This window comes from Sphaerodactylus townsendi, linkage group LG07 (genome assembly GCF_021028975.2).
Source record: "Sphaerodactylus townsendi isolate TG3544 linkage group LG07, MPM_Stown_v2.3, whole genome shotgun sequence".
In the NCBI taxonomy this organism is placed as follows: Eukaryota; Metazoa; Chordata; class Lepidosauria; order Squamata; family Sphaerodactylidae; genus Sphaerodactylus; species Sphaerodactylus townsendi.
Window position 1 is genome coordinate 96,664,602 of NC_059431.1, and position 16,284 is coordinate 96,680,885.

At 44.5% G+C, this 16,284-nt stretch overlaps 1 protein-coding gene across 3 annotated transcripts in view; it reads right to left on the reverse strand.

Moving 5' to 3' along the window:
• EPHA1 (EPH receptor A1) overlaps nt 1-16,284 on the reverse strand; it is a 117,142-nt gene that overhangs the window by 78,782 nt on the left and 22,076 nt on the right. For all 3 annotated transcript variants that reach the window (XM_048504487.1, XM_048504488.1, XM_048504486.1), the window contains exon 2: nt 14,315-14,379. Coding sequence is in view for 2 of the 3 variants with exons in the window: in XM_048504488.1 (XP_048360445.1) it covers nt 14,315-14,379 (65 nt within the window). In the remaining variant the exon portion in view is untranslated. The remainder of the gene's footprint in view (nt 1-14,314; nt 14,380-16,284) is intronic.

The following is a 16,284-nucleotide window of genomic DNA, read 5'->3' on the forward strand; positions in this document are numbered from 1 at the left end:
AAGGTTGAATGGTAGGACTGAAAAAACATGTTAGAAAAGGATGTGGTTTACATCTTAAATTGAGGCAAGAAGTTCAAGAAGAGGTGTGTTGAAAATATCCAACTTTGTATCCTGTCACTCTACTCGCTCAACTTTGGAAACCTCCACTGATTGACGAATCCTCCTCCATCAGAGGAACGGTCCTGATGCCAGAAGGTGGTTTCAAATTTGGCTGAGTGTAGAACTTTAATTTACCAGTCCAAGGGAGAGGATTACCAGCCCCCAAACCTAATTCCCTAACCTTGAAGAACTGAGGAGCAGGAAAAGATATAGCCTCCTTATAGTGATATTCCAGGAATTTTCCCTAGTCTCTATGGTAAAGACCACAGAGTCTAGGGGAAGAATTCTACAGCATCACCCAAAAGTGACATCACATCTTCCCAGAACTGTGCCCTTCCCCAGGAAATGCTAGGAACTTTGACTGATTGGCACAGAAGAGTACAAGGTCTGGGCCTTTTCTGCATGCACAACTTACCACAGATTTTCCTAGTGGTCAGACCTTGTGTCTTCGAAATATTTTCTGTGAAGTCATTCTGCTCATCTCCACCCACCCACCCCTAATTTCTCCCCTTGTCTCTTCAGCTGTATTTGTTCCACCTACTATTGCTGAAAACGTTTTATTCCTGATGGGGTAGGGGATGTCATCTGTGACACAGAAGAATAACTTTTCCCCCTTTTTTCCCTTTTGTATAGCACTCCAGTGTTACTGTGCAGTAACATTGAAGCAACAATTCAAAAACCGTCTCAGCCTCCATTTCTACCGCTGTGAACTACCCACACAAAATGGAAGTCAGAAGAAACTACTATTACCTGAAAGGACAGAAACAAATAGGCTCCTCCCCCCCACCCCACCCCCAAAAAAACCCTGGCACTTTTTTGGCCAAATTAAAATTGCAGCAACATACAATTCTTACTGCGGCAGTCCCTTGTCAATTTCAGACACAGTCAATTTCAGACACAATTTCCACACAGTATATGTTCTCCTTAACATTACATCACTAGTTCAATATGAAATTGGCAAAGCTGATCTAATCACCCCGGTTCTCATACCTAAACATCAACATCTCAAGTTTTACGTGAGATTTCTAAAGTCAATCCAATTGCCCCTGCTTCTTGTGTGTGCACATTATCATTGCAAGCTCTATGTGAAATTGACAAAATTGATCTTATTTCTCCTGCTCTGCCTCATGTGACTTCACTAGTTCCATATGATGAAGAGAAAAACATTAAAATTCTTTTCAAAAATGTAGGAGGAGAAAGAGGAGAAAACGGTGGAAGGGCAGATTGGATGACTACACAGGATAAGGGCCAGGGGTTTAGAGGGGCTGAGAAATAAAGACCATTTCAACATGATCACTCGTTTAAAGGAAGATGGTTTGGAAATGGGACAGAAAAAAATTATGGTAAAAGTTCTTGGGAAAATAACAGAAGAAAAAAAATGAAGGGAAAATAGTTCTAAAACCAAAGGAAAAAAATATGCAGAATTAAAAGGGAAAAAATGTAGCATTTGGTGGCAAGATTAGTTGTAAAAGGCCCTGGCCTCCCTTGAGTCCATCCTCTCACACGCTTATTTACATCTATGTAGAGACCGAGAGGAGGAAGTTTAAGCCTGGAAATGTTGTGTCAGACTCTGACACTTGGCAACCTCAAATGCCATCCCCAGGAACCCATCCCCAGGAAAGACTAATTGGGACAAATCCTCCTCAAACGGTACACATTTCTGTTTCCAGCAATGAGGCACTCCTTCTTTCCCAGTTCTGCTAAACCCTACCCAGTCTTATTGATTGGTAAAGTACAAGAGAGATGCCAGGACTGTTGCCTTCCAGGAAGCTTTGCTATCTCATCAGGGAAATGTGCTCGCCAATCCCAGATCAGTTGGATCCTGCTGTAGTTATTTAGAGATGAAAGCAATGCAATCCACCCATGCTCTGAAGCACTCCCTCATACATTTCAGAGCTCAGCCAAGCGTGACTGGGGCAGGGCCCTGAATTTTTTTGATCTGAGAAGCAACAAACAATAGAAAGAATAAAAATTCCATTCAGCACTTCGGAGGAGGACCAGGACCAATTCATGTATTACAAAGTCCACAGCTGGCATCTGGATTCTGGGGGACGCACGTGTGTAAAGTTCTGTATTGGAAAAGCAGTTTCCAGCCACATGCAGTGCCAATTCGGATTGTGGGCGTGGCATGTAAGCAGAAGGGGCTTCAGCCTCCCCCTGCACCATCTTCCCAAACTGAAACAGTCCAAGGGAGTCAATATTTGCTCGCTATGGACAATTACATGTAGCCATTAATACCTTTAAATTTCCTAAATAGGCAAACAGCATCTTCTTGGGACCATTTTAGGTTGGTAAAATGGCACTTATAGAAGCAGAGGCTGAAACCTCTTCACCTTGCAAGTTTTATCAAAGACTTCTTGGCAATTCCTAGAGCTACCCTACGTTACTTCCTTTAAAAAAAAACTGGAAGAGACATAATACCATGGCCAGTGTCATGCCCTCCATATTTCTACCTGCAGCCCACCCTACATGGCATAATACAAAAAAGAGGGGTGATATACAAATAAAACTCCAAGAATACCACTATGTACCAATCTATTGATACATTATATAATCATATCTTATGCAATTTTAACATAAGTACAAGATGTGTTGTATATTTTTATAAAACAGATCTCAATTTTTTTATAAAACAAGTATCTCAAATAATGTCCACTTGTTCTTATTTAATCATCTAAGTATGAAATTAAATGCATTTTCTTTTGATCTGTTAACTGAAGTCTTCCAAGTTGTTTCTTTCACAGATCTTTCCATACTTAGCAAAGAAACACTGTACTATAGTAGCAAGTCTGCTTCAGTATATTGCAGCTAAACTAATTGATCAATCATAGATTTTTTTGAGCTTACCAAGAAGTCATAATATTTTTGATATATTCTTGGACTGAGATGCCTTGATTAGCTCCAATCTAGATGTTCACATATGTCTTACATTGTATTTTTTGGCAATCCTACATGATATGAGATTTTCAAGCCTCCAGCACATATGCCAGTAAAGGTGTGTCCAGGCTGGATTTGGATCAGGACCGCAGCTTGCATGTTGTCAGCATGTGGCTGGTATCCAGCCCTGGCTTAATCACCAAGCATAATAAGCAAGTGCTTAGGGCACCAAGGGAAAAGGGGACACCACAGAAAGTGAAAAAGGGCACCACCATCACCACACACAAAAATTACTGTGGCAAAAAAGGGTGTGTATGAAAAAGGGACACCACCACCACAAAAAAAGCTGGTTCAACTTCAGATAAACCCGGGTCTTACAACAAAGGCCTCTGTCACATACATGTATATCTTACAAACTGAGCCTTGACAAAAATGCATAAAGATCGACATGTCTCTATCCTGTCTTAGTGTCACCACCTCGGGAATGCGAATTCTGGCAACTGAAGTTATTTATAAGCACACACGTTGATATCGTAGCAACCACCAGGAGCAACCAGTTTACTTGTATATACATGTTATCACAGTATCAGTACAGGTATATAGGTAAGCCTGCGCCTATGGCAGCTAGATCTAATAGACTAACAGTAGGTTGTAGGCCTATATACACAGTAAAATTACATGTATATAGATTATATTACATGTTTATGTATTCCCATTTCCTAATTATATATATTGACTAACCTAATGTATGGTCATTTTAGTCTGTTATTCGGGGGGGGGGCTTTATTTAAGCTCAACTGGTGTGGGGGGGGGGAGAGCAAGCTGGTAGTAACTAATAATAATCTGCCACTGATCAACAATTTTGTCCAGTTTTTAGTTTTAGTAATGTTATTTTTTTAAACTCCAGACCGGACATGCCAAAATCAAACATGTTCAATTAAGTGTTGTGCAAAAAAGAAAATGAACAAAAGAGAACAAACCAAATGGAAGGGCTGGGGCACCAAGGCTGGCATCAGTCAAATGTAATCTGGTCCAGCTGGTATCTACTACTCCATTTAGCCAAGTTTCAAACCTTCCTTTGGCCTAAGAAGACTACCTCTGACAGAAGCATCTCAGAACTTCCTCCATCAGAGAGGGGCTTCTGTGACCAGAAAACAGACAAACTTGGTTGAGTGGTAGGATACAGCCCCTGACAGTAAAAAGCCACCTGGCAGATTTTATGGTATGTGATGGTAATTAGACAGGAATTAAAAGAAAACATGCTGGGCCACTGTTAGGAACTGAATTGCCAACCTTAAAGTGGGGGCTCAAGATCTCGAAGAATTTACACTTGATCTCCAGGTGACAGAGATCAACTTCCCTGGAGAACATGGCTACTTTGGAGGGTTGACTCTATACCTGTTAGATGACTTTTCCCAGACTCCATCTCTAAAATCTCCAGAAATTTCCCAACCCAGAGTTGACGACCCTAGTTAGGCAACAAACCTGTTTAAGCACACTGGTTAGCAGAAGACAGTTGGCCTTTGTATTATAAGGTGCCACTCTGAAAAACCACTCTGGCAAGTTCTTTCCTGTCCTCAAAACTTTGTTTATTTAGATGACTTGGAGAGAATGCCCACCATTGGGATTACTGAATGGAGAATTTGTATATCATAAGGACCCCTTGAAGAGAAAGTAAACAAAAATACATCACACATCCCTCTTCTGGATTCCAAGGATCAATTCATTCAGGGTCCAGGACACAGAAGTCAGATTTTGCCCTCACTACAATTTTTTTCAGGTACCGTTTGCTCCTCCCTTTTCCGCCTTGGTTGGTCTCTCTACAGAAATTCAAGTTGGTGTCTCTAGAAATTCAAGCTTTCTAGACCTTGAGAACCATTGACAGCTCTTCTCTACCTACATTCTCTCAATTTTTTCAGTATCTTTTCAGCATGCAGATTTTGGAGCAGGTCTAGTATAAATAAAGTTTTTGAAATAGCTTGTGTGGGTGTATGGGTGTGCTGTCAAGTCGCAGCTGAAGAATAGCAACCCCACAGAATTTTCAAGGCAAGAGACATTCAGAGGTGGTCTGTCCGTTGCCTGCCTACATGTGGACCGAGATAACTTTGACTGGCCCAAGGTCACCCAGCAGGCTTCATGTGTAGTGGGGAATTGAACCCGGTTCACCAGATTAGAGTCGGTCGCTCTTAACCACTATACCATGCTGGTTCTTACGAAATACCACAGACAGCTATAAATGGCCTCCTGTAACGTAACACATCTCACAATGGCCTAGTTCTCGGTCAAGTGACAAACCTCACAGTTGCACCACTGCACACTGCCCATTGGAACTCCTCCGCATAATAATTCCCCTCCTACACTGGAGACACTGTGTCTGACAGATATAGTTAGACACAATGGATCAATGCTCTGAATCAGTGTCAGGCGGTCCCTTATTTGTTGAAGGCACATAGCTCTGTGATTACGCACATGCTTTGTATCTGGAAAGCCCCTGGCATCTCCCATTAAAAATTGACTGGGGTAATATGGCTCGGAATCAGCAGATGGTTTTGCATGCACGTAACACTCCACATCTGGTCTGTACAGCTAAGAGAATTTGAAGAAATAAGGCTGAAGAGAGACTCTGGTCTTGGAAACCTGCTGCCAGGGAATACCAGCGCTAAAAGGATCAGCAAAATCCCATGGATACATGAACTACCAAATTATCAGACCAAACTCTAGAAACTTCCAGTTGGTGATGGCTTTCTTTTCTAACTCAAACAGGCAGCCATCTTCAGTAGCTGCGAGATTTCCACCCTCTCCAGTGGCTACACTACATTTTTTTCGGCCCTGCCCTTGGCATTTGTCAAATGAGACCAGGGCTCTGAGGGACAGAGCTGTTCCACCAGGCCTATAGTTGAGGACAGCAATGGGTTATGGTTCCATAGCTGCTCGTCTCCTTTCCCCCTTCCCTCCTGTCTGTCCCTCCTTTCTGTTGTTTCGTGGGTTTTGAGATACAGTTCGGACATCCAGAAGTTCCATCAGGAATTGATAATACAGTGGAACCTTGGTTTTCGTCGATAATCTGTCTGGGAAACCTCAGCAAAATCTGAAACTGATGAAAACCGAGGCAAACACTGGTAAGCAATGGAAATGCATGGGTTGCTGTTTGTTGTCGCAAATTTAGCGCATGTGCGCCAACGAAAACCTACAAAAACCAAAGCAAACGCCGAAAACCAAGACAACATTTTTGGGGAAAGAATCAACAAAAACAGAAACCGACGGAAACCGACGTCAATGAAAACCAAGGGTCCACTGTATACCATGCGTGCAGGTTTTAAAGCATATTGTATTTTATTATCATATACCCTTGACCGAAGAATGGTACACTCCTATCTGGAATGGTCGTCCTCTTCCACCGAGTGCACAGCTTCAGGAGGGACACACATGGAGTGGTGAGGGAGGTAGGGGACACCCGCCTAGCCAGCTAGATCAGCCGAATCAACCCTGGCGATCAATGGGGTGACAGATGTCGCAGCCAGATCGCCCTCACATCCTATTTTGTTATGTATATTACTATTGTATATTTATATTTTACTATGTAAACCACGCTGAGCCCGCTACAGGGGTATAAAAGAAATAAATAATATAGAACAATCACATCCTTGTGTTTGTCAGCGAACAGCTCAAGGACTTTGAATCAAATGTGCAATGGGAACGTGTGATTGCTAAATGAATGAATGCTGTTTTCTGCTTGCACCTGCAGCACATGAGAGAAACAGTTCCAACCCCATGCTCTTTTCGCATCCACTAAGTGCATCTTCTCATTGCAAAGCTGCTATCGGCTCCAATGAAAAAATCGTGAGTAGCCATTCAAGTGATGTGATTTTGCAACTGAACCAACAGCAGTTTCACAGGGCAGTTTTAGGGTGTGAAAATCCAGAGTTTGCCAGGGAAGTCTGAAACCACTTATCTCCATGTACCATAGTTGTGAATAGAAAAGGGCTAGTGTGCATCTGGAAGGCACAAAACTCCCCTTGCACATCTGATACAAAGTATTTTTGTGTTGCTCAGCAACAAACACAAGGACACTGCTAGGTAGGGTTGCCAGCACTGTCCTGGCAAATGCCAGGATATTCTGAGGGCAATGAAGTTTGATGAGAACATGGTTTGACTTCTGGCTGACAGTCTAGGAATTGTCCCTAATCTCTATAGTAAAGACTAGAGGCAAAGGGAAATTAACAAGAGATTTGTTACAAAGGCCATTTTCTTGCCCTTATTCTCTCACTCCTCTGTTTCTCAAGTACTGGAATTTACCCACAATGGACAGGCAAATGGCAAGCCTACTGCAATCTGCAGTGAGGCTCTTACTTGATATTTATAAGGTACAAGGAGAATAACATAACTCTTGTAAAAGTTCATTTCAAGAAGATGGTAGGGACCTGTGATGGAAAATAGTTAGCTGAACTATGTATTAGCTAGGAACATGTGATATTATGCAACCAGTATTATTAGGAAGCTGAAGTATGTGAACATGGAGTTTACAGATTTCATCTCAAAAGGGGCGTGTCATGGAATGATGCTATCCCTACAGCAAAGGGAAATCACACATGACTGTGAAAAGCATCTCTGCCTTTTGGTTTCCTGGAGGGCTATGCAAAGGTGCCAGGATGCAACTTCAAAGCCCTAAGTTACCTCATGGCCTGAACAGAGTTTTCCTGAGAAGGGGAAAACAAAGAATTTTAGATTCCATCTTGAGACGTGGTCAGAGAAGCATCTCTGGACCATGGATTCCCGGAATAGGGACAAAGAACTTCCAAATAAGACTGTATTCAACTGAGTAACTGCATTTATGTTTTATTTCTTTGTTTTGAACTTTTACAACAAATCTTTGAGAACTCAGCTGGCTGGAGTTATTGAAGAAAAGGACCCAAAGGATTTTACTGAAACAAGCGTGGCTCTCCCAGGCTTGGTTTCATGATAGGACCCTATATAGTTGCTCAAATATAGTGAAAGGAAAGAGGTATGACATCCAATGGGATATCACTGGAAGGTTCTATGCTGATGGTACCTTGTCACCCACACTTCTGTTCTTCCATGTAGTTATGAATTACATTGTGACCCCTTGATTAATTAAAATGTTACGGCTGACCCTTGGCTCCTTTTGGAAAAAGCAGTTCCAAGTTATCCAAGACATACAGCCTGTACTCCTTCCTCCAACCAAGGCCAGTGAACAAGTACATATTCTCATTCACCTCGCAAATATCAAAGGCTGACACCAGGTCACGTCTTTCTGCTTAAGGAAATAATTGACAAAAAGTTCGATTGAAGCATGCCTGAGGCTTGAAAAGTCAGGGAGGATAACGGGGCAGACAAGAACATTGCACAATATTTGTTTTAGGTGGTTGCCTGGCTACAGTATCCATTAATTACAGGAGTCACTAGATAGTGACCCTAATCTGGTCGCAGGCACAGTCTGGATGTCACACCCTTATGCAAGAGAATATTCAAGTGTTGATTAACCACACTGTGAGACGTGCTCATGCATTTATATAAGGACACATTTGTTGGCAACTTCTGCAGATGACTGCTGTGCAACCTAAATGGGACTGCTCTTGAAGGCAGTTTGGAAGCTTAAGATGGCCCCACAGGTGGCAGCAGGATATTAACTGATGGGAACTGCATAGAACTGTGGTGGCGAACCTTTGGCACTCCAGATGTTATGGACTACAATTCCCATCAGCCCCTGTCAGCATGGCCACCACTGGCATAGAACATAGTACACCAGCAGTTTTTTAAAAAAATTCTATGGCCTGCAAAATTTGCTTCCTGGCTAATTTCAAAGTGCATATTTTGACCGCGAAATTTCACACAGTTGTAGATTTTGATGACACCCTGGAAAATGGCTTCTTCCATATTAACCTCCTAAGGCACACCAAATTGTCCAGTAGGGCTCTGTGATGGAGGCTTTCCTTGCCTGAAGAGAAAATGGTGTCCAAAAAACCCAGGGCCCTTTCTGAGTTGGTACCCTAGTTGCAGCATGCTCTCCTCACTGAAACCCACCTCCCTAGCTCCCTCCTGACCAATAGTCCCCGTCATTGCTCCCCACCACTGCACGGAAGTTCCCTATCTCTGAGAGGAACTGAGCCACCCTGGAGAGCTCCCCCTGCTGAGCAGCCGCCCGATCTGCGTGGCACCAATATGGTGACTGTGCATCTGTGTGGCTTACAGGCAGTGGCGTTCCTACCTAGGGACATGGGGTACCCTTTGTCCCCGGGCGCCCCCCATTTGGTCACGTGGGGGGGCGCCAACATTTCAGGGTCGTTTGTATGTTTTTTACATTTTAAAGTGTTTTTTCACGTTCCGGCCTGCAGGGGGCACATTTTTAAGGCTAGCGGCACCAAAATTTCGGGGTACCACCCAGAGACTGTCCTGATGATACCACCCAAATTTGGTGATGTTTGGTTCAGGGGAAGCAAAGTTATGGACCCCCAAAGGGGGTGCCCCCATCCCCATTGTTTTCAATGGGAGCTAACCTGAGATGGGGGCTACCCATTTGAGGGACAATAACTTTAGTCCTCCTGAACATAACTTCACCAAACTTGGGTGGCATCATAAGAATTGTTAACAGATGATACCCTGAAATTTTGGGGTCACTAGCTGTAAAAATACACCCTTTACAGGCACCCCAAGAAATTTGCCCAAGATTCTTTGTTTTGCAGTGACTTTGCTACATTGTAGCCAATGGGGAATTTCTGAGTGTGTAGGCAGGCTGCACATTTTTGAAGATAGAGGCACCAGACTTTCAGGGTGGCTCCAGGAGGGCATCCTGCTAATTGCATCCAGGTTTGGAGACTTTTGCTTATGGGGGTTCAATTTTATGGGCCCCCCAAAGGCTTATTTTGTTTCCTTGCTCCTGCACATGAAAGCCTGTGGGCTGAGTTCTCCCAGAACTCTCTCAACTCCCCCCCCCCACTCCAGAAGCAAAGCTCACCAAGCTTGGATGCTATTACTCAAGGTCTCTTGGAGCCACCTTGAAAGTCTGGTGCCTCTATCTTCAAAAATGTGCAGCCAGCGCTTACACACTCAGAAATTCCCCAGAATTTGCCAGGCTCTTCAGCAAGTTCTGTGGTGGGAAAAATTACTTTCCCCACCATAGACTTCAATGGGGCTATCTGTTATGCCCAGATGGCTCTGTGGTAGAGGTTTCAACAGGAGGCACTGTGGTAGGGATGTTGCTCTGAGTGGGGGCATTTCCTGTAGGGCTGCTGGTGTGAGTCTCCTGAAAGGAACCAGCCAAATTTGCTAAAATGTGTGTGGAAGAGGAAAATGCTGTGGGCACCGAGTTGAAGGTGAACCTGATGCCCACAGCATTCGGCCATCACAGGCAAACTTTAGCAAAGTTGGCTGGTTCCTTTCAGGAGATTCACACCAGCAGCCCTACAGGAAATAAGTGCCCCCGCCCAGAGAAAAACCACTACCACAGTGCCTCCTGTTGAAACCTCTACCACAGAGCCAGCTGGGCATAACAGAAAGCCCCATTGAAGTCTATGGTGGGAAAAATAATTTTTCCCACCACAGAACATGCACATCATGCAGGCTTGATGGCGGGCAGATTCTGGGGAATTTCTGAGTGTGTAAGCAGTGACCACACATTTTTGAAGACAAAGGCGCCAGACTTTCAAGGTGGCTCCAAGAGGCCTTGAGTAATAGCATCCAAGCTTGGTGAGCTTTGCTTTTGGGGGTGGGTGGGGGCGCTGAGAAGTTCTGAGAGAACTCACCCAGCAGGCTTCATGTGCAGGAGCGGGGAAACAAAATAAGCCTTTGGGGGGCCCATAAAATTGGACAGAAGCAAAGGTCTCTAAGCCTGGATGCAATTAGCAGGATGCCCTCCTGGAGCCACCTTGAAAGTCTGGTGCCTCTATCTTCAAAAATGTGCAGCCTGCCTCAGAAATTCCTCATTAGCTGCAGTGGAGCAAAGTCACTGCAAAACAAAGAATCTTGGGCAAATTTTTTGGGGTGCCTGGAAGGGATGTATTTTTACAGCTAGTGACACCAAAATTTCAGGGTATCATCTGTTAACTATTCTTATGATGCCACCCAAGTTTGGTGAAGTTATGTTCAGGAGGACCAAAGTTATTGTCCCTCAAATGGGTAGCCCCCATCTCAGGTTAGCTCCCATTGAAAACAATGGGGATGGGGGCACCCCCTTTGGGGGTCCATAACTTTGCTTCCCCTGAACCAAACATCACCAAATTTGGGTGGTATCATCAGGACAGTCTCTGGATGGTACCCTGAAATCATGGTGCAGCTAGCTTTAAATGCGCTCCCTGCAGGCCGAAAAAACACCAAAAATAACCCCAAATGCCCAAATTGGTCATGGTGGGGGAGGGTGGCCGCCCATACGCCAGGCCGGGGGGGGGGGGGGCGCCAAACTCAGGTTTTGTCCCCGGGCGCCAGTTTGCCTAGGTACGCCCCTGCTTACAGGGAATGTTGCTCCTGACCATCAGAAGTGCTGATGAACCAATCAGGAACAGTGACCACAGTGCTGTTAAACATATATGTGACCAGAAGGTTGCCTGAAATGTCGTCATGAATCATCGTGACACCCTAGTAAGAGAGTTGGGCAACTGCTGGAATACTGCAGTAACACGCAGTGTTATAGTGTAGTTTGACACGCAGTCTTGAACATCCCCCCCCCCCCCCAAGCTCCGAGAGTTGGTTGACAACTTTAGCCATCACTGTAGTATTCCATGGCCGAAAGAACAGAAGGGACCACCTCTTGTAGCTTTTGGGTAATTAACGATGTTCACTACGGACACTGGTGGTCACCTAGGACCATAGACACTGGTGGTCAACTAGCATGGCACATCTCATTTTACCTGTGAGGATGGTGGCAGAGATTAACTGCCCAAGTTTGTGTGTGCCAACAGACAGGAAGCTGAAATCTGGAGAAAGGAAAACTGGAGAATGGCTTCAAGAAACAGTTTTGGAGAATTGAAAGGAAATGCTCTTTTGTTCCAGATTAGCACTGCCAGCCAGAGGCCATTTATGTACTTGTGGTCCCCTTCAGGTCTGATTCTCAGTTATGAACGTGCTTTCCCTTCTTCAGCAATCAGATAAGAGAATCCACACATTTCCCCAAATCCATGAAAGTGCTACTTTTCTTCTCCCTTTGCAGGGGAAGTGAAGGAGATCAGCATGCGCTTATCTTTCTTCAGGTTTTCTCACTCCTCCTCAGCTTCCCCCACCCACACCACAGCATTCTTCCTACTCTTCAGGCCACCATTTTGGAAAAATTAGAAGGGCTTTCTTTCTTTTTTTAATTTCCACATTGAAGGCCTACTGCCGGAGTGACAGATTCAGTGAAATTGACAAGAAATTGACATGATCTAGTAAATTAGCACTAGACTAAATATGGCAGGGGAAAGAAACATAAGGCAAACTCCCTAAATGGAGGTTGCCCAGAAAGATTAAGAAAGTGGCTACAGACATTTCACAGGGGGAGGATCCCAGGGCAAACAAAAAATCACAGGACAACCCTACTGCAAAGCAAACAGCCAAGGGGTAAGTAGTGGATGCATAAAAGGTCTCTGGTTCTGTCTGCTGCCCCATGGGGGAGGCCCAGGTTAAAATGCTGACTCTCCCATGGAAGCTTGTTAAGTAACCATGGGCCTGTACACATTTTCAGCCTAATCCACTTCACCAGTTTGTTGTGGTGAGGACATAATTAAGGAAGGGAGAACAACGTTGTAAGCAGCTTTGAAACATCCTTAAGGAGAAAGAGGGTATAAAGATCTAAATAAATATTTATGACTAAACAGGCTTATCTCCAGAATTGTTTTTCACAAGCAAATGGCAGAAGAACTCTCTGGGAAAGGAAGACCCAGACATTTTTTTTGTCCATTTCTCATTGCAGGGCGGAAAATACTTCTCCACCATACTGAAGGCAAGTGGCAGCAATTCAGAATATGTAAGGTTCACATGCAGCGTAGCAGGAACATCAAAAAAGAAGATGAAATGTGCATGACAATTCCCAGAGGCTACGGAGATTTGCAGTGCATTCCAAAGAACGTTCGAAGTGTAGCCAGGTAAAGCCCGGCATGAAGTGTTTTTGAAAAGAAAAAAAAACTGGAGCCTGTAATCAGTTCCAGAAAAATCTCCCTGCTGAAACAGTGAGAGGCCATTTGCAGGACAAGACAGGCCACCATTATTATATTATAGATCTCTGAACTAAAAAGATAAAACGCACAGCTCTGAAGAGCTCATATGCAGCTAATAAAAGGGCCTATGACTTTATTTCCACTCTTATTGAGAGAAAGAAATAGTTCAAAGCTATGTATCCTTTTTCATCCTACTTCCAAGGAGTTCAGGTCCGCAAACATGGACCTACCCTAGGTTGCTATATGCCTGCCGGCTCTCCAGCTGTCAACAGGGAAAACGAATGATTAAAAAAGCACTGTCGATGACGGGTTATGTCACAGTCCTCCCTAGAAATAGTTGACAACGCTAAACTTTTACCATATTAATTCCTGGAGGAGTGACATCACTTCCTGTTTCTCAGGGAAGATGCATCATGCCATTGCTGACCCCACCCCAGTCCCCAATCTTCTAGTCTCCTGCTGATTCCCAGGCTAAGCCTAGAAACCCTATTTTCCCCTCCCCGTTTTGTCATGATAACAGTCTTGTGAAGTCAGCCAGGCAGAGTGGCATTTGACCTCAGATCTCCCAGGTTGTAATCTAACTTAACTATATCACATTTGACTATTTAGACATATTGTCAAAAAATGGCAATGTAGAAATTCAGGAAACAAGAGCAGAAAATGCAAATTAAAGGGAGGGGGAGAGTATTAATAGCCTGCAATTCTGTGCTCTGTTGCCTTCTCAATCTTTGCTTTGTTTCCCCTCATACCCTGGCTTTTCCTGCCCTTTACTGTGTAGGCCCCTTTTCCCACCCTTTCCTGTTACCAGAGCATTTCAGCCAATGACAACCAGGTAACCCTTTGCATGCTCAACCTTCCTGTAAAATGAGAGCTAATCATTACCAGAGATTCATCACTGGGATGACAAATCTCCAGATGGAACCTGGAGTTCTCCCATAAATGCAACTGATCTCCAGGCTATGAAGATAAACTTCCCTAGAGAAAAATATCAGCTTCACAAGGCAGACCGTATGGTAGAGCATCAATTTCAGGTGAAACTCCTCCGCAAATTTTCCCCTCCACAGGCAGTAACCCCAAATGTCTGGGAATTTCCCAGGCTGGAGTTGGCAACCTGACACCCCAACCATGTCAAAATCTCTTTCAGTTATGTTATAATTCCGATGGCTTTCACTGCAGAACATGTATTGGCTACTCACCCCAGATTCCGGATCTGGCAACCAGCCCAGCTCATTCTGAGAAGCTCTTGTGTCAAGGAGATTCACTGAAAACGAGAAAACAAAAGGATTAGAAACCACATGACAGGCAAGAAGGCCTTGAATTTTAAACCAAGACAACAGCAAGCTTTCTCCTTCTGCAATGTGGCTGAAGAAAATCGTATCTTCTTGCTAAGGAAGACTGCCGCTACAATCACAGGGGTATGAAAGGACCTCAGCGTCTCATGGTATCCAGGATACTTGAAGCATTACTCCAAAAAAACCCCCTTTCCTTGTCATTTGATAATCCCCTGCTGTGCTTCGTTTATTCAACATGCCTGGCATATTTTGCCTAACATCTCTGGATCTACCAGGGTAGAAAGTTAGGTTAAAAAATTGAGATTCTGCATCAACTAAATGGCTGCTTTGGCGAGTAGACTCCATAGTGTTATATACTCATGGAGGTCCCTCCCCAAACCTGCAAATTTCCAGGAATTTCCCAACCTGAAGTTGACAATCCTTTAGCAGGCCAGAGCTCTGTAGCTGGTTGTTGTCCAGAAAGGTTAACCCAGAGAACAGGTCAAATTAGGGATGATGGGTCACCCACCACAGTGGGAGACCTACCACAGGCTCTGAGCTCTGTCTGATGTTTGGCAAAGCAGTAGAAACAAAATGAGTATAGAAAGTGGTGTTGGGTGATGCTGTAATATTACTTCCAATTACATACCCAGAAGTGATGGGATGACAACAGGGGTGTAACGAGGCAGCCCTGGGCAAACTGTAGCCCTGGGCAAAACCTGAGTTGGATGCCCCCCCCCCATGGGCGGCCACTCCACCACGACCAAATTTTTTTTGCACCAGGACATTGGTGCCTGCAGGGGGTGCATTTTAAGACATATCAGCACCGAAATTTCGGCATATCATCAGGAGACTGTCCTTATGCTACTCCCCACATTTGGTGAGGTTTGGTTTAGGGAGTCCAAAGTTATGGACTCCCAAAGGGGGTGCCCCATCCCCCATTGTTTCCAATGGGAGCTAATAGGAGAGGGGGGGCTACAGTTTTGAGGGTCCATAACTTTGGCCCCTCTGAACCAAACTGCACCAAACTTGGGGGGTGCCATCATCTCCAGATGATACCCTGAAATTTTGGTGCCAATACATCCAAAAATGCACCCCCTGCAGGAACATCCTAGAAATTTGCCCAAGAATCTTTGTTCAGCATTGAGTTTTCTGCATTGCTGTCAATGGGGGTTGCAGGCTGCAAGGGGGGCGCATTTCTGAATGCACAGTCTCAAAACTTTCAGGGTCTCATCAGGAGACTGCACTAATGATATCCCCCAAGTTTGGTGCAGTTTGGTTCAGGGGGGCCAAAGTTATGGACCCTCAAAACTGTAGCCCCCATCTCCGATTAGCTCCCATTGGAAACAATGGGGGATAGGGGCACCCCCTTTGGGAGTCCATAACTTTGGACTCCCTGAACCAAACCTCACCAAACTTTGGGGGTAGCATAAGGACAGTCTCCTGATGATATGCTGAAATTATGGTGCCTCTAGCCTAAAAACTGCGCCCCCTGCAGGCCACAAATGGAAAACCACTAAAATACCCAAAAACGAACCCAGCATTTTGATGCCCCCCACAAGGTGATGCCCTGGGCAGCTGCCCACCTTGCCCAATGGGCATCACGCCAGTGGATGACAATGCCCCAGGTATTTTCCAGATTTCTATAGTTTTTACCATAGAGATTTGGGAAATTCCTAGAGCTTCACTGTGATGACATGACATCATTTCTGGGCACATCACCATGCCCTCACCTCCCAAAGGCCCCAAGGGCAGATGACTGGCAATACTAGTAAAAACATAGCCTTGGAGCCTGCCATCACCTGCTCCCCAATGCCATCAGTACTCTACATAACTACATGGGATATAAATATAGGATTATTAATATATTAATGTATTATATACAGCTATAAACC